The sequence below is a fragment of the Schistocerca americana genome, chromosome 2 (genome assembly GCF_021461395.2).
Source record: "Schistocerca americana isolate TAMUIC-IGC-003095 chromosome 2, iqSchAmer2.1, whole genome shotgun sequence".
Classification (NCBI taxonomy): Eukaryota; Metazoa; Arthropoda; class Insecta; order Orthoptera; family Acrididae; genus Schistocerca; species Schistocerca americana.
The window spans coordinates 366,165,288-366,190,090 of NC_060120.1; the positions used below are offsets into that span (position 1 = coordinate 366,165,288).

Sequence of the window (24,803 nt, forward strand, 5' to 3'; positions counted from 1 at the left end):
TAATTTAATTTCATACCACTTTCATTGCTACAAATAAGAACGTCACTTTAACGCACTTTCACGAAGCTTTGTTACTTCCGTGCGTGATTTCCTTTACAGCACGTGATCGGAACATAGTCCGAGCTGCAGATAACGTATTCCTCGCCACGCGGCCACCATTGCGCTTACCGCTTCGTTCCATGCGCTAGCCTCTGAGCCGGTTTAAGCTAAAAAATAAAATAATGTCGCAAAATTGCACAAATTAAAACTTCCATTTGTGCAAAATATGGAAATTTTGTGCAGGATTTTGGTAGTAGAAAATTTTATAAATTTTAGTATAAATAGTTTAAATTTGAAATATGTGCTACTGAATTAGTTTTTACGCACATAGATCCACATACTCAGTATCATATCTACACTACAGCGAACTATCAGTATTGATTTGGATATTTTGCATTACATTACATCATGTCAATTAGAATACGTGGGTTTTTATGCACAGTCCACACAATGAACGCCTTTTCAAAATCAGAGTCATTACGAGATGGCCCTTTAGCATTAATCATCAGAAACTTACTAACTCTTTCCACAGAAAGACGATTTCTGATTTCTGTTTTTATATTGTTCGTGCAATAAAATCCTCGCTCGCAGTCAGTTGTGTCTAATCCATAAGAGGGAATTATTCACTCATCTTATTAACGTAAAGAAACTCTACAAGCTCTTTGAAATTCATTTCATTGCATCTACAGTTCAATACTTTCTTAAACAATGCACATTCCAGTAACAGGTCATTTACATTTATAGACGTAGCAGTATTAGTAAGTGTATATATTTCTGTGATATGCTTATTGCCACATACGTCATCATTTCTCTAGTTATTAGGATACAATATACTGAAGATTCCTTTATCATCAAAATCGCCTAATCTCTCATTCAAATTTATAAGCAAGTTAACTAACAATTTGCAGACCGTGTACTTAATAACACGTCTATATTGCAATGAATCTTGTATTTTGTTTCCACGAAACTCGAACTCACCTTCTTGAAATTCTGGAGGTTCTTTATGAAGAAAAGAACTGTAATTTGCACCAGATTTCAATTTAAGGTCCTCTAGCCCTTGTATGCGTGAGTTCACGCAAATCTGCATGCACACGGATCTAAATTGGACTTTCGAAAAGTCAGACACAATTTATAAGTTTCATAAAAAACAATACTGGCATAACTTTTTGACATTTTATACTTTTTAGTAAGCCAGGAGCTACTGGTCTTTTCTGTTTTTCCATCACAGATAAACCAAAGAATTCCAGTGTACGTATTGTGAATTTACCGACTCTCCGAATGAGAGCCAGCGAATGGCAAAAGGTTTAAAGAAGTTTTTCCTTGTCTCATTAAGTATTTCTTTCACATCTTTTAATGTTTTGGAATTCTTTGATGACTGCTCAAAGTAACTATAAATTCTGTTCAGAATATCTTAGTGCTTCACAAGCTACGAAAGATGACCTTGTGCAGCTTTCTTGAATAACTCTCGTTGATAGAAAGCGAATATGTAGTCACACAATTAAACGATTCATGGCATTTCACTCAGCGAATGACAGACTTCTTAACAATGACTCGCGTACCACAAATATCTGTCACTGACTTTGTTTCAGTAACGCATCATGTTTACTCGTATCGAGATGAAGACTGGCAACGTGCAGCGTCCGTTCTTGAAGCTTCCCCGTAATAAAAGAACTGAAACAGTCATCACTGTTTACAAAAGTCTTATCGTCTCGCTGCAGTGGCGTCGCGAGAATAGAAATGTGTTATAGAATGCTCGTGACACAAAGACATAAAACCCGACGTAAATTTTGAGTTTTGCACTGAGAACGATGAAAATTGTTGAAGCTCCACCTGCAATTAAAACTCTATTACGTCAAACTGTCACACTCATCATCACTTTATTTACTTAATTTATTTCACGTGTTTGATGAACGCAATGCGAGTGGGGCATGAATTGTGACCAGTCGTCCGAAAAGTTACTGTTAGAGACGGATAATGTCTGCAGTAACAGATATGACGTGACTTTCAACAAAGTAATTCTACGCGTTAAGTCCAACTGGCGTTTGCTCATTTCACGCTAATCATACGCCTTCCGAACTGTTTGAACAAACTGGATGTTTAGCAAGAACGGACTTAAGATGCCTCACTTAGCGAATGGAAGCGTAGGACCAATACCTTAATCATGCACAAGTTACGTTTATTCGCATTTTATTAGAAAATACTTTATAGTGAGGGGAATCTAATACGTAGAACACCGTTAATACACATAAAGTGGCTTTTTCTCTGGCTGAATGATTATGATAATTTCTTACCAATTAATGCAAATGGTAAAACCGACACGGGGTACAGACAATAGTTGAATCTTGCACAGATGTGATGATATGTGAGATACTAGAGTGAAGGTATCTACTGTTCCTCATCTCTAATGCACTAGTACGTTCACTTAATTCCGTAGCTTCCTAGCCTCCTGACGAAAGTTTAAACTGGCAGCTCAGATTATCAGGACACTCAGAATTAAGTAAATAGAAGGAGTCAGCGTAGTTCTTGGAATATACTCAATAGACATAACTATTAAATACCCATCTGCTTCCTACTGCATAAAAATGGGTGGACATGAAAAAGTAACAGAAATTCTGCAACACAAGTTACAAATAACTGCCGACCAACAGTGGGGAGGGACTCAGCGTAGGTCTTGGAGTATATGCGATACGCATAGATATTAAATACTGTGTTGCACCCTACTGGATAAAAATGGATGGACCTGAAAACGTAACAGAAATTGTGTAAACGCCAGTTACAGTAACCACCAAAAGCAATGGCGAGGAAACGTTTGGCAGATGGAATGAAAGGTAAGCGATGATGGCTGTAGAGTCTTCAACTTTTTCTGTAGTGTCAAGAAGCAGTTAAGAACTGAACATGTCAGTTCCAAAGGAGGCATGGTACATTTTCTAACTGATTCTGGTCCGTTTACAACGAATGAAAATCAGGTAGGAGGCTAAGTACACAAGTGTGGATATGGGATTTCCTGAACAACGTCCTTTACTTGAGGCGCATCTCAGGCAAAGTCACATAACGAACGACGTCCTCTACGAAAGTATAAAAGTCAGAAGCAAAAGGATTCACCGCAACGAATTTCCCAACAAATTACGGACCACATTACATGAAAGGTACAGAACAACGCAAATGGGAACCCAGAATGATGACACTAACGCAAACAGTGAGACAGGCTCCAACATGTAAACCTATGAAGAAACGAGAATACAAACATGCAGACACACGCGTGCGTTTTGATCACTCATACATCGATGTTCGAAACATGACTGTTCTTATTACAAAAAAGTATTGAGTTAATTTATTTGTGGGATATCTGTTTTAGGCACTTGTTTCCGAACACTGTTGGATGTTTACACCACAAGTCACATCTCTAATATAGCTGACAACGAACACTAAATTGCACAGACATCCAGCACATGCAGGGGCTAGACAAAAATATGGCACCATTGTGAGAAATGCATTCATGAACATAAATGTAAATACTAGTCAAACCTTCCGCTTGCGCTGTTGTATTTGACCACCGTTTGTAAGTGCATTATGTCGGAGCGAAATGAAAATTGTTGTGGGAAAATTTTGGGTGGTCATATGGTGGGTGCTTTCGTAACCAAGGTAACCAAAGCGTTTGTTGTTTCAAGAGGCGCCATATCGAGTACTATATTTATACCGCGTACCGGAAAAGCGATAAACATCGTTCACTAACTCACCGGCTACCCCGTCGGAGGTTCGAGTCCTCCCTCGGGCATGGGTATATGTGTGTTGTCTTTAGCGTAAGTTAGTTTAAGTTAGATTAAATAATGTGTAAGCTTAGGGACCGATGACCTCAGCAGTTTGATCCCATAAGACCTTACAACAAATTTCCAGTTTCCACTAAGTCACACTGCGGATAAAGAATATGTTGAGTGATCGTGACAGACGCCATTGAAGAGGACTGTGACGAAAAAGAAGAGAACGACAGTTGCAAAAGCCGTTACAGAACTGAATGTCGCTTTCGCAAACAACACAACGGAGGATTCATAAGCCAGGAATTGCAGGGAGTGCTGGAATTCCAAAACCAGTAATTCAAATGTCCGTAATAGGAAAACGTCTGCTGAAGTCGTAAAACCTGGACTATGCAGCAATGGAAGAAAACTATTTGTTGGGATGAGTCATGTTGCACACTGTTTCCAATTTCTGGCCGACTTTATGTCCCAAGAGTGAAACATGGCGGTAGTTCGGTGATGTTTGGGACAGCTATATCACAGTGTTCCATTGATCTCATGGTTACTCTGCAAAGTCGTATTACTGCCAAGGGTTATGTGACTATTTTGGCTGATCAGATACATCCCATGTACAATATTTGCCCCCAATGGTGATACTGGCCGCGCGGGATTAGCCGAGCGGTCTGGGGCGCTGCAGTCATGGACTGTGCGGCAGGTCCCGGCGGAGGTTCGAATCCTCCCTCGGGCATGGGTGTGTGTTTTTGTCCTTAGGATAATTTAGGTTAAGTGGTGTGTAAGCTTAGGGACTGATGACATTAGCAGTTAAGTCCCATAAGATTTCACACACATTTGAATATTTTTTGGTGATACTGTGATCCAAGACGACAAGACCCACAAGACCCCTGTTTTCATAGTTCGCACTGTCCAGGACTGCTTTTGCGAGCACAAGGATGAATTGTCACACGTCACCCAGCCAGCACGGTCCCCAGATCTCAGTATTATTGGGCCTTTGTGATGTACTTGGGAGAGAAGGGTGCTTGATCGCAATCCACCTCCATCAACATTACTTGAACTTTTCACAATTTTGTGGGAGGAATGATACAAGATTCCCTTGAAAACCGTACAGGAATTGTATTTACCAATTCCGAGACGTCTAGAAGTTGTTTTGAATGCCAGTAGTTTCCATTCAACATATTAGGCATAGTAATGTGTTCTGGTGATCGTGTTTCCGTATTTTTGTCCATCCCCTACATCTAAATCTACACCTCATACATACTTCGTAAGCCATCTCCTTTGATGCTCCACTCGCAAATAGAGCGAGAGAGACACGACTATCTATATGCCTCCGTATGAGCCCTAATTTCTCGTATCTTATCTTCGTGGCGCCTACGAGAAATGTATGTTGTCAGCAGTAGAATCGTTCTGCAGTCAGCTTCTAATGGCGGTTCTTAAAGTTTTCTCAATAGTGTTCCTCGAAAACTACGTCGCCTTCCTACCAGGGATTTCCATTTGCGTTCCTGAAGCATTTCCGTAATACTTGTGTGTTGTTCAAACCAACTAGTAACAAATCTTGCAGCGCGCCTCTGAATTACTTCGATGTCTTCCTTTTATCCGACTTGGTGCGAATCCCAAACACTTGGGCAGTACTCAAGAACAGGCCGCACTAGCGTCCTATATGAGGTCACTTTTACAGATGAACCTTACTTCCCAAAATTTCCTAACAAACCGAAGTCGACCATTTACCTTCCCTTCCACAATCCTCACACGATCGTTCAGCTATAAACTACTCTGCAACGTTACGCCCAGATACTTTAACGACGTGACTGTGTAGGACAGCACACTGCTAATGCCGTATACGAACATTAAGAGTTGGTTTCTCCTACTCATTCGCATTAACTTAGATTTTTCTACATTTAGAGCTAGCTGCCATTCATCACATCTACTATAAATTTTTTCTAAGTCAGTTTGTGTCCTACAGTCACTCAACTTCGATACCTTCCCGTACACCACAGCATCATCAGCAAACAATAGCAGAATGCTGCTCACTCTATCCGCCAGACCAATAATGTATATAGAAAATAATAATACTTCTATCACACTTCTGACGAAACCCCTATCACTGATGAAGACAACTATATGAGTAACCCACACATCTCAGTTAACTGTAACACAAGAATGGCACAAAAATTATTAATAATGCAAGCCGTTTCCGGAACGAACGAGAATTCTGGCCATCCGGAAAAATCACGGTCGCAGTGAAGCACTGTAACATTTGATTATGAGTTTGGCAATAGAACATGCTAGTGCTCGAGGTTCGATTACAACGTGTCCAATTCCTTTAAATGCGAACATTTTTAGGTTAGGCTTTACCGTGACTGTTACTGACATTAAATGAAACAACAATTTCACTGTTACCAGTCACCGTTTTATTTATTTCACGACGCGTTTCGAAGGTTTAAACCTCCATCATCGGGTGGGTTTACATTAGTAAGTATTACATTTGTGTGTGTGTTGTGTTACGATTTTTGGAGGAACTTGTGGCACTGCCTAGTGTAGAAACGAGACACTATTTCAGAATATGGTTTAGGATAACTTTTATGAAAAATTAAACTGATATCTAATGGTAAACATTAAATAAGTAAACTACAGTACCTTCAGTGATCACAGGTTCCTTTTGCTGTCGTAACACATCACATGTATACTGCCACATTTGTAAACAAATATGGCGTCTGGAATCAGCTGGGTGCAAAGTTCGTATAGCAGACATAATCGCAAAGTGCAAAGAATATACATGATAACAATATTATTACAGAATAATTGCTTTAAGCATTTGGCGGTGTTTGTTTTCAGGTGTCAAATATATGTGTGTGTACTTCAGGTGGTATATAAATCCAATTCTGACAAGTTGAAACAGCAAACATTCGTACTTGTTTATACAAACAGGTGAAATGTTAAAATGGCTTAAACATCATACTTATTGATAACAATTAGGTGAAATGTTACAGACTATAATTTCAATGATCATATTGGCTACAACAGTAAAATCATACATACATTACACTCTTTGATTGGGGTTAATAAACAGACGTGAAGTGAGGGGCTGGAGGCAGAAGGAGAGGTAGAGAGAGAGAAAAAAAGTGTGTGTGTGTGTGTGTGTGTGTGTGTGTGTGTGTGAGTGAAAGGGAGAGGGGGGGGGGGAAGAGACAGGCCAGACAGGCAGATCATTTGAGATTAGGTTCAAGGAACACGTGGCAGCACTAAAAAACAAAAAATATCACACATCAGCAATAGCTACACACTTGCATGAAACAAAACACCATGTTAACAACACAAGTATTAGCATCCTACACACCCAACCAAAAGGCAGAAAACTAGACATCCTTGAAACACTCCAAATATACAAACATCAAATGAAACAACCAGAATCTATCTTAAATGACAAAAATGACAATATTTACAATAGTATCATCTCCGTTTTCAGCAACTGCTTACACTCATAAAAATGCACACACACACACTTACACACACACACACACACACACACACACACACACACACACACACACACACCTAATATTTACCATAAATATTGACAGCTGCCAAGAATACAAGAGACTGACCTCATTCAAAGATAATTCATCACACCAACAGCTTGTACCCCTTGTCAGCTTAAAACTGTATGTACATCAACTACTGGCACAAATGTATATCTATCTGCATATTTCATAGCATTAACCAATGTATTCCCCAACCTTTAGGCAGCTACTATATGCAACATGCAATCTTAAGACTCCTTGCCATGTAAATGTTTCCTCTCAATAATCAATCTTTCCTCTTTCCCTCTCTCTCTCTCTCCCTCCCTCTCCCCCCCCCCCCCCTCTCCCTATCATTCACACACACACACACACACACACACACACACACACACACACACACACACTTTTTCTCTCTCTCTACCTCTCCTTCTGCCTCCAGCCCCTCACTTCACGTCTGTTTATTAACCCCAATCAAAGAGTGTAATGTATGTATGATTTTACTGTTGTAGCCAATATGATCATTGAAATTATAGTCTGTAACATTTCACCTAATTGTTATCAATAAGTATGATGTTTAAGCCATTTTAACATTTCACCTGTTTGTATAAACAAGTACGAATGTTTGCTGTTTCAACTTGTCAGAATTGGATTTATATACCACCTGAAGTACACACACATATATTTGACACCTGAAAACAAACACCGCCAAATGCTTAAAGCAATTATTCTGTAATAATATTGTTATCATGTATATTCTTTGCACTTTGCGATTATGTCTGCTATACGAACTTTGCACCCAGCTGATTCCAGACGCCATATTTGTTTACAAATGTGGCAGTATACATGTGATGTGTTACGACAGCAAAAGGAACCTGTGATCACTGAAGGTACTGTAGTTTACTTATTTAATGTTTACCATTAGATATCAGTTTAATTTTTCATAAAAGTTATCCTAAACCATATTCTGAAATAGTGTCTCGTTTCTACACTAGGCAGTGCCACAAGTTCCTCCAAAAATCGTAACACAACGCACACACAAATGTAATACTTACTAATGTAAACCCACCCGATGATGGAGGTTTAAACCTTCGAAACGCGTCATGAAATAAATAAAACGGTGACTGGTAACAGTGAAATTGTTGTTTAATTTAGTGTCCAATTCCGGCTGGCACTGTTTCAGACTATGCAACTCCTTCCAGTACTAATCTATCTTTTTTACCTTTTCTCTCCTGGAAAATTTACATTTAACACCGTCCGTCTGCTCTTACTAACTTCCTGTTTCTAATTTGTTGGATTTTTTAAGTAATTAATTGTTATTACTTTAATTTCTACAAAAAAAATTTGCTAAAATCATACACGGTTGTAAAATAGAGCAATTTACGTTGTTGTAAGATGAATATTGCTAATTGTACGATCTGTTTTAAAAACGCTAGGTAGTAGATTCTTCATTATGTAATTATCGACTGAAAAAAGAAAATGAACAGTTTCTCTTCATAACCTACAGCTATACAAGGAGTCTCCTGCCCACGCAGTTTTCTCGCTGCCACTACAATGATTGGCGATCCAGACAGCGCTGATCCAAACGAGCTCTGGTATGTTGGCCTCCGTGCCGCGCGCCTCGTCGTTGCGAAAACACAGCGCCCACCACGCCCGTCCGCGGGTATATAACGCGTGCCCGGCAGGACAATCGTCAGTTCTCCACTCCTCACGGCAAGAAGCTCATCGACATGGCCTGCAAGGTGCGTACCGGCTACCACTGCGAAGTTACCTGGGCTGTTCGCCGAGTAGTGATACGCTTCGTCTCACATCCTGGACTGAGAGGCCTCGGATGGCTTCGGCAGCCGCAGAGACGAATGCTAGGTGTACTGAAGTTGGCAGTGAGACTTAGGGGTAGTGAAGTTCACGACCATCATAACCGTTTCGACCAAAATGTACGTTCGTCATGAGACACTAATTGCATCACAGTTTTACATATTTAAAACAAAGGTAGGAGTTCTTGCAGTGGGTCAAAGCCGCTTAGCAGGAACTCTAAACCATCACTGTACCATGAAATAGAAATAATATTTCACGATGTGTTTATGCAGACTGAAGCGAAGAATGAAAATTTGTGCGAAGGCCGGAATTCGAACCCAGATCTCCTGCTCACTGGGCAGATGCGCTAACCACTATGCCCCCACGGCATAATGGTTTTGCATAACTGCACGGACTAACCTAGCACGCCTATCTTCTCAATACAGCTTCCCGTTCAGGCCTTAGTCCACTTGGTATTCCCCCTAAACTCTAACAGCATTGTAGAGGCCGTCCAACTGTTCAGGAATAGCACCTGAGCATTGAACGAAACTGGGGTCCTTCCTGAAGCCCAGGCATATGTGTTTTGATCAAGTGTTTGAGACCTTTTCAATTGTGTTGCAGACGGGTGCTCACTTACTCTCAGTTCACTACAAAATAAATAGGAAACCGAAAATTTTATTAGTTCACTGACTGACTGGGCACTTTACAACAGGGTAAAATCTAGACGGAGAAGGGCCGAGGGAATGTTAGGGTTCAACGACCAATTGACGACATCGATATCGGAGGAGCTCGATCTCTAGGTGGACAAGGTTGGGATAAAACATCAGCCATGCCCTGTTGAAACGATTCATTCATCTTCATAGATTTATCGCAACAACGTGAACCATTAGCTGGCATTACTGGCTGAGGGGTTGAACCCCATGCTCACCGAATGTGAAAGAAATGTCTTAAGCGACGCTCCACACGGCTTCGATTCAAACAGAATGGGATTTGCAATGCATCTACAGAAAACAATATAGAATACGAACTTCCAGCATGCTGGAATAATTGCAGATCAACAACTTCAGTTAATCAGTACAACGAAAAACCAGCCAAAGTTGCAAAGTTCACGTTTTTATTTACTCCGAAACTAGTCATCGAGTAAACAAAAAAAGTGAAATTTGCTACTTTGGCTCGCTTTTCGTTGTACCGATATAGAATAGTTATCTACATCAGTCAGACAATTTCCTGTACTATTTACGGCACGTTTTGGTGCACCCTGACCTTTATGTGGACACAATGTGTTTCAGCCTCACTGAACGACACTATAAATTGGTGAAGCTGGGAATGCCACTTCACGAAAAGCATTATGGATGAGATCAAAACTTTCTGGCTGATACATGTAATTAATACATTTCATTTTATATTATTTACAGTCGTCGTTTTCTATGTGTCAGCATGGACAGATGAGACCTGATCGAATAGCCGAGAGACAAGAAAAATGCCGATGAATCAGGAGTGTCCGGCATATAGTATTAACTTATCGAAGATTTTCTGTGTTCATTACTAATGGAGAGTCCTAGCTCTACCGTAGTGGAAAACTTTAAAGTTATTCTATTTATACGGATGTCTATCCGCCAGCTATTGTCGATATGCATCATCCCGCCAAATGAAAGTCGCAGGTGCGACAAGGAACTAGGAAAACACTGGCCACTGTGAAATAATGCAGGATTATTTTTTTTAGCTGGGCAGCTACGCACCAGTACCATAATAGCCACTGGAGTAGCAAATTGGTAGTAAAAACAAAGTGTAAGCTCAGAATACACCATGCAGAAAGTGGCAGACAGTCAACTGAATCTCGCTTCTCCCCGATGCGAGTCCAGTGCCTTAACCACAACTCCAGTCGCTCACATTTAGCAAGAATTTTGTTTCCAATATACCGATATGAAAAAATAAGTCAGTTGTTTACGTGAGTCAACCAACTTCAAATTCAGGCCTCGTTCTATTATTTTCAGATGGACGCAGTAAATTTTTGTACGACTTGTGATATGTATGTATTGGAATTGCACTAGGTGCTGTAAATCTACATGTCATCAGTCACGTATAAACACACTGTATTTATGAAAGATGATTCTACAAGCAGTCAACATGAGCCACGGATAATATTAAAATCATCTGTTTCAAATGGATAACTGTTTGATTTTCTTTCCTTATAAACAAGGATTCAAATAGAAGAACTAGTGAAAGCTTGGATTCTAAATCGATGTCTGTGTCATGTTTTCTCAGCGCATTGAACATTGTTTATACGAGCCACAAGTTACGTGATGACTCATTCCAACACAGGATGATGATTGATTGATTGATGTCGTGTGACTAGGGCCTCCCGTCGGGTAGACCGTTAGCTGGGTGCAAGTCTTTCGATTTGACGCCACTTTTGCGACTTGCGCGTCGATGGGGATGAAATGATGATGATTAGGACAACACAACACCCAGTCCCTGAGTGGAGAAAATCTCCAACCCAGCCGGGAATCGAACCCGGGCCCTTACGATTGACATTGTCACGCTGACTACTCAGTTACCGGGGGCGGACACAGGATGATGATCATGTTTAACATATGAGCTACGGTTAATATTGTCCTTAGTGCCCGAGTTTCTTTTTACCGAAACAGGTAATATTACGATGAAGAACTAAAATCAGCTATAATGACCATAATTTCACTAACTCAGTCGCACACCAAATGTCCAGCATACTGATGCAGCCATTGTTATGACTATTGTTATGTGGAGAAATACCCGCTAATTACTCTCAGTGCACGCTAGCACATGCACTGCAGAATTATGGGCAAAAGAAGGATATCAAGAAAACGCTGTTCGTTATAACATAATCTGCTAGGGACAGAGTACCCCATTCTGTACTGACTGTGATCCAAGTTCATAAAAATACTGTCTATCCAAAATTTTATTTATCGAAATCTGAACAGAAAATCTAATACTGGTCATATCTGTAAGAGATTATTCCATGTTGCAGCTGATCGTCCTCGCCGCCCTCGTGGCTGTGGCCCGCGCCGGCTACCTGGGTGCCCCTGCAGTCTACGCCCCCGGCGCCCCCATCGCCGCCCGCGCCTACGCCGCCCCCGTGGCGTACGCCGCCCCCGCCGTGAGAGCCGCCCCCGTCGCCGTCGCCGCCCCCGCCGCTGTGGCCGCCGCCGAGTACGACCCCCACCCTCAGTACAACTACGCTTACAGCGTGCAGGACGCCCTCACCGGTGACTCCAAGAATCAGCAAGAGATCCGCGATGGTGACGTCGTCCAGGGCAGCTACAGTCTGGTCGAGCCCGACGGTTCCATCCGCACCGTCGACTACACCGCCGACCCCGTCAATGGCTTCAACGCCGTCGTGCACAGGGAGGCCGCTGCCCACCCCGCTCCCGTCGTCGCCAAGGTGGCCGCCCCCGTCGCCTACGCCGCCCCCGCCATCGCCAAGGTGGCCGCCCCCCTCGCTTACGGAAAGGCAATTATTGGTTAAACGAAGCAATGCACTAATCTCACAAAGAGTTGTCAACACTGGTCGAAATTGTAAATATTACTTTCTCTGTACTTGAATTGCCAGTTGAATGGTTCCCTTAGCAAGTCCTCTTACCCTTTCCTTCCTTGTCCTCATCCTTGACACAACCACTATCTCTTCTTGCTTGTAAATTTCCATATTTATTGTGTGTAAATGTATTTTGTACAGCATATTTATGCAAAACGAATAAAATTCGTTCTTAAATTATCCGATGAGCATTTATCAACTACAAAGTTAGCAAGTTCCCTGAGATTCATCGGGCCTCTGCTCTTGTGGTTGGAGGAACTGTGGCTATAAAACTAGAAAATTTGACGACCCACTTCAGAATATTTTTCTCCTTTTCGTTTCATAAAAACTAAAACGATAACGTTCGTGTCTATCATCCATCACCAGTGAACGTGATATGACCACAAACGTAACAAAATTCAGATAACCCTCACAATGATCAACTACAATAAAAAAGGTACAACAGACTCCAAAGGGCTTGTTCCTTAACATACATCTTGCTAAAAAGAAAACGTACGTTACAATCAACCTGAATGGCCCTGTTTTTAGTTTATATGTCCTTTATTTTGGTGTATATACTTGCTAAATGTTATGCGAACGCGCTTTAATTTCAGCATTCTAAAACCGAGAACAACTTTTGAGACCACCAAATTCGAATTAAGAACAAATTTATGGATTTTAGAAAGAGAATAAATTGGTAGGCCATTGTTATCAAGGAGGACTCGGGGACTAAGGATTAGGATTGAGAAGTTTTGCGGACATATTGCACGACCCTGCATTCTTTTCTCCCTATCAATAACCGTTGTTATCAGGCAAAGTTTACTGCTAACTTCCCAGAGCTTTGGTGTGATGTCCTCAAATCAGTCTATTACTGTCCGATCAGAGAGTTCGTATAATGTTCCCCAGATCTGCTGATTATCAACCAATCAAATGAGGGAAGTCGTAGATGACTTATTTGTGTTGATAGTATAGCCGTCGTTGTGGCTAACGGCTACCGGCATTCGGGTATAATAATTTGAATTTAAGAAATAGAGTCAGAGAGTATTCTAATCTAGTACAACAATCGTGTTGTCTTCCTTTGTCCTCCTCAGTCTCAGTTAACACCCTCTGCTTATCAGAGAACTATTTCTTCCTTTATTAATCATAATTACAATCACTTTTTTTCTTTTCTTCCACTTCCCACTCTTGGGCTTCTTTACTCAATGCAATAACTGACGTTTTCCATAATATTCTATGGTTTCCGGGTTCCGACTTGCTCAGTGCAAGCACGGTAGTTTGATGGAGTCTACCGACGCTGCCTAGTGAATAAACACTTGGACAAGTTCTCCATGGGCTCTGTTAGAGACAAGTCATTTATAAATGGACACCAACGAGGGAAGTAATCGACTGATTACACAGTCTTCCAGAAATATATTCTGTTTTTGAAAAATGACAAAAACACTGCGTATGTAAAAGACTACTACTGCATGGGAATATAAATAATGAATGTACAAGTCCAGGTCGTAGACACATGGTTGACAACATATGAAGGTTTGGGTATGGCTGTGAGTCGTGCACGGATAACCAAATGGTAAGATGACCGTTTATCAGCGGGAAAGCCGCGTTCGAGTCCCAGTCAGCCACAAATTTTCGTTGTCGTCATTGAATTCTACAGCTGATGGGTTTCATTTTTCGCAGTTGCGAATACATTTAGTGTATCAGCTACATATGGTATATTCGAAGACATTTGTGTCCTTCTGAAACTATAAAACCGACGTGTCACCCAAAAGTGAGCCAATTTTGTATTTTGTAAATATTATTTGATTTTTTGTGTGTAAACCTTGAAATGTCGTTCATAAATTTAAAATGGAGTATGTTTTGCTAACTATGTAAGTTATTTCTGAATTATGATATAAATTTAATGGGTTAATACCCTTTAAGGAATTTTAGAGAAATGCAGTATTGTTTGTCACAGAGTGAAGACGAGTTTAATAATTCTTGACTGCATGTTCAAATCCACGCAAGCTCTTACTATCACACGACAGAGTTAAGACCACTAGTGGATAAGTTTCTAAATATATATTGATTTCTCTTTGGCCCTGCACGGAGCTGAGTGTTCGTGAAATGTAGTGGATAAGCCAACTAGTGTGACGTCACAGTTACGTTGCAGGGCTAGTATTTCTTGTAGACCTCGAAGCGAGTAATGTGAAGTTCAAATGGCTCTGAGCACTATGGGACTCAACTGCTGAGGTCATTAGTCCCCTAGAACTTAGAACTAGTTAAACCTAACTAACCTAAGGAAATCACAAACATCCATGCCCGAGGCAGGATTCGAACCTGCGACCGTAGCGGTCTTGCGGTTCCAGACTGCAGCGCCTTTAACCGCACGGCCACTTCGGCCGGCTAATGTGAAGTAAGAGCGAGTACGCAGCAGAGGAACTGAGATGTGAGACATGATACTGAGTGGAACCGCGAATTGCGTATTTAGCGAAATATCGGGCCCATGTAAGGCGAAGTGGTTAATTGGATGTGGGCCGATGCACGAGGCTCCAGTAACATCAAGATCGTGTCCCATAATTGGTCATTGCTAATTAAAGTGCTCACAAAATAGATACATATTTTAAAGTTTTACTGTGCTTCAAAGAAGTCGTCAATATTGTGTATAATCCGTTGCCAGCGATGTGGAAGTCGTAAGATACTGCAGCGCCAGCTGTGTTGATGGTTGGAGTGGAGCGCTCTATTGTCCGACGTAATCAGTAACAGTTCTCAAGGAATGGGAGGGGAAAAATGGAAATACGTCTGCATTTATCTTCTGAAATAACAAGCAATTAAATGCATGATATACGTATGATCCTCACCTACACAGGGGTATATCATCCGAAATACTTCAAAAGTGAGGCGAGATTAACAGCATTCGGTGATTGGTCGCTAGGTAATGAGCCGTCTTCAGACAAACTCTTTGAAACTGCATTCTTTTTTACTGGTAACAGAGATCAAACCGTATTTTTTCATTGTGGAAGAGACTTGAAACGTTGGGAAGAAACACACAATCCATTGGCTGAGCACACTCTGTGATTGTAGTATCCACGTCGCCACTATAGAATTTTGTACTGTAGGGAAGCAAGGAGAGGATGTTGATACGGGTAGCCAGTATCCTCTCTCTAGAACACAAATGCACACGTGGATTGAAACGGTTCTTTATTTACTTGTACTGGATACTTAACTTCAATAGAGTCCATGTGTTGTGACACAACCTTGTGACACAACATCAATAGTAATAGACCTCTTGCAGACAACATCGGCAATCTTGCCATTACAAACTTTAGTTTCGCTGCTAGTCGCTATGATCACTATGTACTGTCATAGCTAGTGATGTGAACTATGTCCGCTCTGCGAATGAATGACAGACGCCAAACTAGAATGAGTCAGTCAATGAGGCTACCTGGTATTTGTTTTCTTTATTGTGATTTCATTCCCCTGCCCCATATGGGCAGGGAGGGCTGTCAGCCGCACAATCCGCCGCTCTTCAGCCGAGTGACATGACAGCTAATACAAGAAGAAAATGTTACATATAAAGATAAAAAAGGGGACATAAAACAGAGTAAGGGAAGATAAAGGAGGTAAAAAGACATTGACATGGAGACATCAATGTGGGCCAATTAAAAAAGTTAACACTAAGTTAAAAAACACTGTTGGCGATTTGTAGACCACAAAAAAGACACTGAAGTCACACGCCCAGTTTAAAAGTTGGCCACACTATTAAAAACGCTCCAGAACAACACACTTTAAACTTTCTTGGAGGACACACGATGAAGAATAAAACAGCCAGGTGGGACCTGCCGAGGGAGAGACCGAGAGGATGGAAAAGGAGGGAAGAGCAAGGTGTGCCACCTGGTCAGCAGCGGCGGCCTAAATACTTGCTGCCAAGAGGGCGTTGGCGGCCTGTTACTTGTCAGCGTGTCTCTGGCCTCTCTTGTGATAGGCACGCTTGATCCAAAGCCTACTATCGATCTTCGCGCTACGTCTTTGCCAACCAGTGTGCCAGTGACAGCTTACGCCAGCCCAATGGTTTCCCACATTTATGTTTGTTGTTCTTGTGAAGGATACAGATTTTGCAGATATTACATGTCATAACAAAGAGTTATTAATTACAGTGGCGGGTGCAGGTAACTTCCCCAAGTCTTCATGAAGCTGTATGAGTTGTTAATTCGAAAGCAGCAAGTGTTAAGTCACATGAGCAGGAAGTGATTGTGAGCGCTATTGGCAACGTTCAGCTATGTAAAATTTGTTTCCAGGAAGAGATGTGAATGCTGTTCCTTCCACGCAGACATAGCTCTGTTTGCTCCAAATGTGCGCCATCCCTTTCGTCATGTACTGTGTGGTGTAATCCTATTTCAGTTGCATTAAGAACATTTTTGTCGTAATAAATTCAGTGCCAATGAAAAGTTTGACATATAAAATATATTGTTAATGTACGTTTTTGTACTTGAACTGTGGAAAATAAATACCTACTACAAAAACGATGTTATTCTTGTCGTATTACCCGGCTAGGGTATACCACATATACACACACATATACACCTGCCTAACTGCTCTTCCTATTTTAGCACACAAATTCCTTGTACCATGAATGAATGCTTTCTGCAATGCGACCACTCGGTTGACTATATGAATACGATATTTTGTATCTAACAACTGAAAAAATGTAGTGTTTAAAACTAATGGAATAAATATATTTAACATCGCCTCTTTTGCTGTTATGGTAAACTGTGTGGAACCTACTGCACTTACAGAATACTATGTAAGACCAGTAGCTGTGGAGTCGTATTCGATTTCACAGAAGGATTGAAAATATTGTTCGAATTGTAAGGCCAATTTCATGTTTGCGTAACAAAGTTTAAAATGCAAGGTATCATCAAGATTGCACGTCTACCTTCGCAAAGGAGGCTGCGAGCACTGACGGGTGTTGTGGAGTGTGAGACGCGAGACGCGAGGTAGCTTTGATAATTATGTGCAACATCAATTAATCAGTAACAAAAGCACTGACAGACTGAAAGAGGAAGACTTTGAGCTATATGCGATATCAGTCCTTCTCGGCGTATTCCAGTGATGAATTCTTCTCGAGTTACCAGCCGAGTGGTGGCGTCGTCTTGTCACTAAAAGACGACGCCACCACTCGTGCTAATAACCGAGAAGAATTCATCACAGACGTTGAGTTATTTCACCAGTTACTTGGAACACTCTATGTCGTCGAGATGGACGCACACTATCTTGGAAGGTTCTTAGTGTTCAGCATTTGTTGAAATCAGACGGCCGCTATGACCGAGCGGTTCTAGGCGCTTCAGTCCGGAACCGCGCAGCTGCTACGGTCACAGTTTGGAATAATGCCTCGGGCATGGATATGTGTGATGTCCTTAGGTTAGTTAGGGTTAATTAGTTCTAAGTCTAGGGGAGTGATGACCTCAGATATTAAGTCCCATAGTGCTTAGAGCCATTTAAACCATTTTTTGTTGAAATCGCGGTTGCGTTTCCAGTCACCGAAGGAGAGGTTTTGCGTTTTTTTTTTTTTTTTTTTTGTGTCAGCCTTGTCTAGTTATGTGCAACAAACAATGCGGTGTTATTACTCCATGGCAAACCTATACTAGATAGTAGGGCTAATAGTTAATTGGAAGATGTATTTCACAGGCAAAATTCGTGTTTCTTTACTTTTCTGAGGTTCCAAAAACGTTTCTAGAAACTAGTTTTCGATGGTACGTAGAAACGTTTAGTGTGTTACGGCTTCCAGTCCATATTCGTCAAAATCTTGGGTCATTCTGACACTGAAAAGCGATTCCAACCCGTTCCGTTTTTCAGATGGTCTATGTGAATGAAATCCCAATTCCTTTCGTTTTTAAGACGTTGTGCGTGAATAAAATTGCAATCTTCTCCATTCATTACGACGGTCTGTATGAATGAAGTTGTGATCTGTTTCGTTTTTTAAACAGAATGTCTGATTGAGCTGCACCCGTTCTGTTTTCTAAACAGTCTGTATGAATGCCACTATTTGAATTTCGAAAACTATATTTGTATTTGACATTATCCGCTACATGTGAGTAGTTGAGAGAGTTCGCTTGTAATACGTTCGGATGCTGGTTTAGCTTTGTGGCTGTCAATATGCCTTTCAATTCAACTGGACGAAATATCTGTCTTAAAAGTCAGGTGTTGGAATCTCGACGAAATATCCACAGGAATTGTGGTTGCGGAAGAAAGGCAAGCTGAAGCTGCGTCTGCATTGGAAAGAGCATATAGACATTTTTCTCAACCGCTACAGACATTGAGACAGAACAAGGCGAAGGAGATGAACCCAAAGAAAAAAATGTGTTTATGAAAGCGCATGGTGGAGGCATAGAACAGCGGTTCCGAAAAAAGACAGACCAAGATACAGGAAATGAATCCACAAAAAGCATATATTTATAAAAGCAGAAGGCCGAGACATGGGAGAAGAAGAAGAAGAAGAAGAAGAAGAAGAAGAAGAAGAGAGAGATGACGATGATGAAGAAAACATCGAGGGAGACAGTGATGCTGGGGGTGATGATGGTTATGATGAAGACTCACGAAAGAAAAGTGTGTGTGTGCGTGTGTGTGTGTGTGTGTGTGTGTGTGTGTGTGTGTGTGTGCGTGTTATGACGCCAGTTTGCGCAATTGAGAGGCGCCTGTTCATATGAAGCTAACGTAATTTTTTCGGAAATATTGCACTTCTTCGCGTCATTTTTACGCAATTCAAATGAAACTTGAGTAATTTCACAACTACTTCCTCATTGGCTGCTTTATTTTAATACCTGCTGTAATACCACTCTGTCATTGGCTGTTTCATTTTAATGGTGGGTAAAATGCGAGGGAGATTTCATAAATAATGCAAACTTTTTCAATAACTCTTTACAGTCCTTCATTATAGTCTCCCTAACGGTTGTAAAAAGCTCTTCCAGCGAAAGATAACGACGTCTACACGTAGGTTTCTTCAGTTGCGGGAACAAATCGAAGTCTGGTGGACTCATGTCCGGGTTGTAAGGAGGATGCGGCAACACTTCCCATCCGTATTCGCGCAGTTTCTGGGCTTCAACATTGCCGATATGCAGGCGAGCGTTGTTGTGGAGATGAGTGGCCAGCCTCGAGCAACTGGTGTCAGGGTTTGCGACTTTTTCTGCTCAGGTTTTGCATGTAGTTACGATAATACACCACTGTGATCTCATCGTATCTATACATGTGTATATTTTTGCACCTGTATAACATGGAATTCTGCTTAACCTGAATTTTACCGCTCCCTCGAAATCATGTAATGACGCATACACCGCCTCGCTTTCCCCATCCGATTACCTTCTCCCACTCGTATCTTGTACCACCTCACACAGTTCCCACACTTCCTCATACGCATGCATCTCACAAGTATTTCAGACTCAACTCCATACGATCTCCTCATCTTTGCGAATACCGGAACGGATTCCCGCCTCTATCAATACGTCCCATCTTCCTTCTATCTCCAAATTCTCAGTGTCCCTCCCCTTCCAGCCTATGAACTCATATCTGAAATCTACCCTTCCTTCTACCCATAACCTAACTTAACCATTCTACCACATTCTGTATGAAGAGTCCAGTCCACCCTTTCCTTGGCCAGCTGGCAGAGCACTCATGTCCTGACACCTACGTATCACTTACTACTTCGTACCTACTACTTCGTTCTCACATGGAGATCCATTCGTAACTATTTTAACAGTATATTAGTATTTTTTTATTGTCGTACTTGGCCTTGTAGCCTACCTCCATCTACCCCCACATATGACACATTAGAAAATAATAGCAGTGTTTGCGAGTCCAACTTCATACTGGATCGGCAAGGGACATGGGCTGTTCAATATAAAATGTCAAATGAAAACACCGTGAGCCGTCTAAATTTCTAGCTTTATTTTTGCTACCAATTTCAGCGTTACTCTACCCCATCTTCAGTCGCCTGACCGAAGCGTATGGAGATTCCCACCTCTTGTTCAAACAAGATAGGGGCCAGTATACAGCCATTGGTATCCGCAGACTTCTTTTTAACAAAGCTGTCACTGCAAGTGATGACCGGAGGGATCGCTTTGTTAAGAAGAAGTCTATAGATTTCAGTGACTGTATGTTGACCACTATGTTGTTTGTACAAGAGGTGGGATTCTTCCTACACGTCGGTCAGAGGCCCTGAAGATGGTATAGTCTAACTCCGAAACTGGTAGCAAAAATAAAATCAAACTGGAAGTTTAGATAGCTAAAGGCGTTTTGATTTGACATTTTATAATACGGGTGTGGTGTTCGTATGTTAACTAATATTTAATCCTAGCACGACACAGTTGATGTCAGTAACTCATCATTCATCAGTACATCGGATGCAACCACTTACTCCCCACACTGCAACAGACTGTGCCTGAAAGCGTTAATTAACTACGTACACAGCAAAGCGAGTTGCAGATAATATGCGACAAGCTCAAAAATACACGCGAGAGTATTCTGAAAATGCTTCAATGAAAATAACAAACTTCAACGTATGTTTTCTGACGGTTAATTACACGTGTGTGGCCACAACTTATTCTTGATTGCTCATTGTTGTATGAGTAATTCAGAATATTTTATGTGCCAGTACTACGATAAACTTCATAGGTACTGGCGCCGTACTGTCAGTAAACACGTTTCTTGGACGAGAAGGACAATCAAAAAATGGTTCAAATGGCTCTGAGCACTATGGAACTTAACTTCTGAGGTCATCAGTCCCCTAGAACTTACAACTATTTAAACCCAACTAACCTAAGGACATCACACACATCCATGTCCGAGGGAGGATTCGAACCTGCAACCGTAGCGTTCGCGTGGTTCCAGACTGAAGCGCCTAGAACCGCTCGGCCACTCCGGCCGGCGAGAAGGACAATCCAGTTTAGTAACGTTACTGTAGTTTCTAAGCGATGCAGTCACAAACATCTTGATAATAATTCATCTTAATGTGTACAAAAACAATGTGGAGAAGCGGCACTTTACATTTTATAGCGAACACCGTAAATTTCTAAAACTATACTTTCGTCCGGTTCCTCACAATATTCGAACCACACTGCTATAAAACGTTAGTAGGAACATTACCCAGTTACTCATAACAGGACATTCAATCTAATATTGCACTAAACGGGTCCCGACGCACTCTGACTGCCTCCTTACCGTCCTAGCGACAATGAACATCTCTGAAAATCTCCAATCAAATTACAAGCGTCAGCGAGCACTTAGATGTTCAGATATTGCATAAGGTGGGATGACAGTACGCTGACTCCCTTTGCCCATAATATCCTCCGAAACACCTCCCACAAGCACACACGCTTATAAGGTATCCCAATCATGCTTCGCATCACCATCGTTCAGACACAAACCTACTTCACCTTCTAAAATTTTTAATATTGAAATTGTGAAAGTTTATATTGTAACGATTTAATAATGCCAATAAGGCCCATGCCGGCCTGCCCCCAGTAGGTGGAAATTAACTGAAAAAAACTTGCAGTTGAGATTTCTGCTTGTAGATCAGCATACTCGAAATTACAATAGCAATTAATAAAAAATAAATTTTTTTTGACAGCCGCAAGCGAAAACTGACACGCTGAACACTTAGAACGGAACATCCGTCTGATACGGTTTGAGTTTGTTCCAATACAGGCGTCCAAAGTTGCCCTTCGTTTCTAGCGGGCTACGAGAGTCACATTTGGTATATAGTCGTAGTGCAGTGAAGGTGACGTTCCTCGTAGTGTTGATTTATTCAACACCACTTGCTTCCATTCCAGATGTACATCGCCTAACAAGGGAATTTTCCAGGTAAGAGAAAATATTCACCCGCCTCACAGACTGATGTTCCTGAATTCGGAGCCGTCCGGAGAGGCCGAGTGGTTCTAAGCGCTACAGTCTGGAACCGCGAGACCGCTACGGTCGCAGGCTCGAATCCTGCCTCGGGCATGGATGTATGTGACGTCCTTAGGTTAGTAAGTTTAAGTAGTTCTAAGTTCTAGGGGACTGATGACCTCAGAAGTTAAGTCCCACAGTGCTCAGAGCCATTTGAACCATCCTGAATTCGGGCTATTGTGCCTCAAAGGTAGATAATCCTCAACTTTTGTGGTCCTGTCAAAAACATTTGACAGTCGGCAACAGAAACCAAAACATTGCATTAAAACAAGCGTTCAGTGCATAGTGCTGTGGAATGCGGAAAAAACAGCAAATTGGCGCTCATAGGAAGAAGAACAAGACCAAAAATGCAACAGGAGCGTAATATGTAAGAAACTGTCTACGCAATCTGCCACTGATGATGCCTTGCAGAAAATAAAGGCGAAACGCGTATGGCACTAAAATTGTGTTTTATTCAGTTGCTGTCAGACGGTCCATAAGTGAAAATCATCAACATACCGTAGATAATCCTAGTTATTCTTTAAGTTCTTGTACATGACATTTTTAGTTGATTGACTACTCTAAAGCTTAATTTATATTTTAGTGAGCATGCTTGGAGAAATTTGGACTGAATAACGTTGTTCATAAAATCACCAAATTACTTATTTTTAAGAGCAGTTTCAGTTCGTTTTAGTATGGTCCTCTTTCTTTATAAATTACAGTTTTACTCGTTAGAAATATTTTCTGCACATAGGTATGCACTTTACACAGTATCAAGTTTTGTTTGATGTATTATTGCTCATTCATTTACACATTGTTTCTTGGTTGTTTGCTAGTTTCTGTAGCTAGGTAGCTACTTCTTATACAATTTCTCTTTTCACCAATTGCATTCAACAAGAAAGTACAACTATGTATTGGTTCCTAACTCAGGCTATTTTCAAGAGTGCAATGGCTCGAAAAAATTCTCGTAAATATGTCTAGCAGAAGCAGATGATTCTGCAAATGGCGTAGGAGATGTTTTCTGAAGGCTCTGTCTCTGAAGTTGTCTCCGGTCATTCATATGTTCCTGGCCAAGATGATCAGTCAACGGTAGAACACGACTCAGGTTCAGAAACATCAGAAAGAAAACTAGATCAGAATATTATGTATGAAGATAATGCGACTATTACTACAAAAGACGATCACCACCCAATGAAAAAGTGAGCAATCTCAATTCTAATGATAATGTGTCAGCTACGATGAACACGGAATGTGACTCCCCAGATTCACCACGTGTTCCATATTCCTCTATTATCTTATCTCAGGACTATCAAAGTGACTCTCTTCGTTACTTCTGTATAGGTAAAATAACGTACAAGGCTGATAAAACTTTCTTGACACTACGGGATTTTCTTTCTGAAATTAAATTAAAAATTAGAATTATTGAATTTCAACACTTCAGTCATTTTAAAAGTTCAGTTAAGTCCCAATATTCAACAATTAATACGAGGGTCGTTCAATATGTAATGCCTCACTTTTTTTTTCTCAGAACGTATTTATAAGAGTCAGAATTCGGTGACAATATACATCAACACGTCTTGTTCATGTCCTATTTTTCTACGTAGTCTCCATCACGTTCTATAGCCATACACCAACGTTGTGGAAGAGCATTTATTCCCTGCTGGTAAAGGATCTTGTCCTGTAGGAGTAGCCACGTTTTGACTGCATGACTGACACTCTCGTCATCTTGAAAGTGTGTTCCTCGTAGAGAATCTTTGCCAGCAGAGGGGGTTGTCTTGAATTTCTTCTTTTGTGGTGAGTGAGGATGATGCCATTCCATGCACTGCCTTTTTGTTTCCGCATGCAGATTTCGGCCCCCGTTACGACCACTGACAGAAGGGCCTCTCCGTCGGTCTCAAAACGCTCCAACAATTCAGATGAAATGGCCTTTCTTTGAACCTTACGGTCTGCTGTGAGCATTCGTGGGACCCATCGTGAGTACCTCGTTGAATGTCCAAGAGTCTCGATCATTGCAGACGCACCTCCAATGCTGAACGACAACTGTAGAGCTAATTGTCAAGTTGTGATGCGCCGGTCTGCACGTATAATGACATCCACAAGAATCAGCATGTCTGGAGCAGTAGCTATGACAGGACGTCCCGAGCGTGGCTGATCATGGAGCTCTGTCTCTGAATTTCCTGAGGCTGTGACTTTATTTACCTATCGCCCAACTGTACTCCTGTCAACTGCAGCATCGCCGTACACTGCCCACAAACGTTTATG

General features: G+C 41.3%; 1 protein-coding gene across 1 annotated transcript; it reads left to right on the forward strand.

The window, feature by feature from the left end:
* The first annotated feature begins 9,020 nt into the window (after nt 1-9,020).
* LOC124595569 (cuticle protein 21-like) lies at nt 9,021-12,759 on the forward strand. Its single transcript, XM_047134356.1, has 2 exons — nt 9,021-9,045; nt 12,105-12,759. The coding sequence occupies exons 1-2, from the start codon at nt 9,034-9,036 to the stop codon at nt 12,600-12,602; spliced, it is 510 nt and encodes a 169-aa protein (XP_046990312.1). The 5' UTR covers nt 9,021-9,033; the 3' UTR covers nt 12,603-12,759.
* Nucleotides 12,760-24,803: the final 12,044 nt, after the last annotated feature.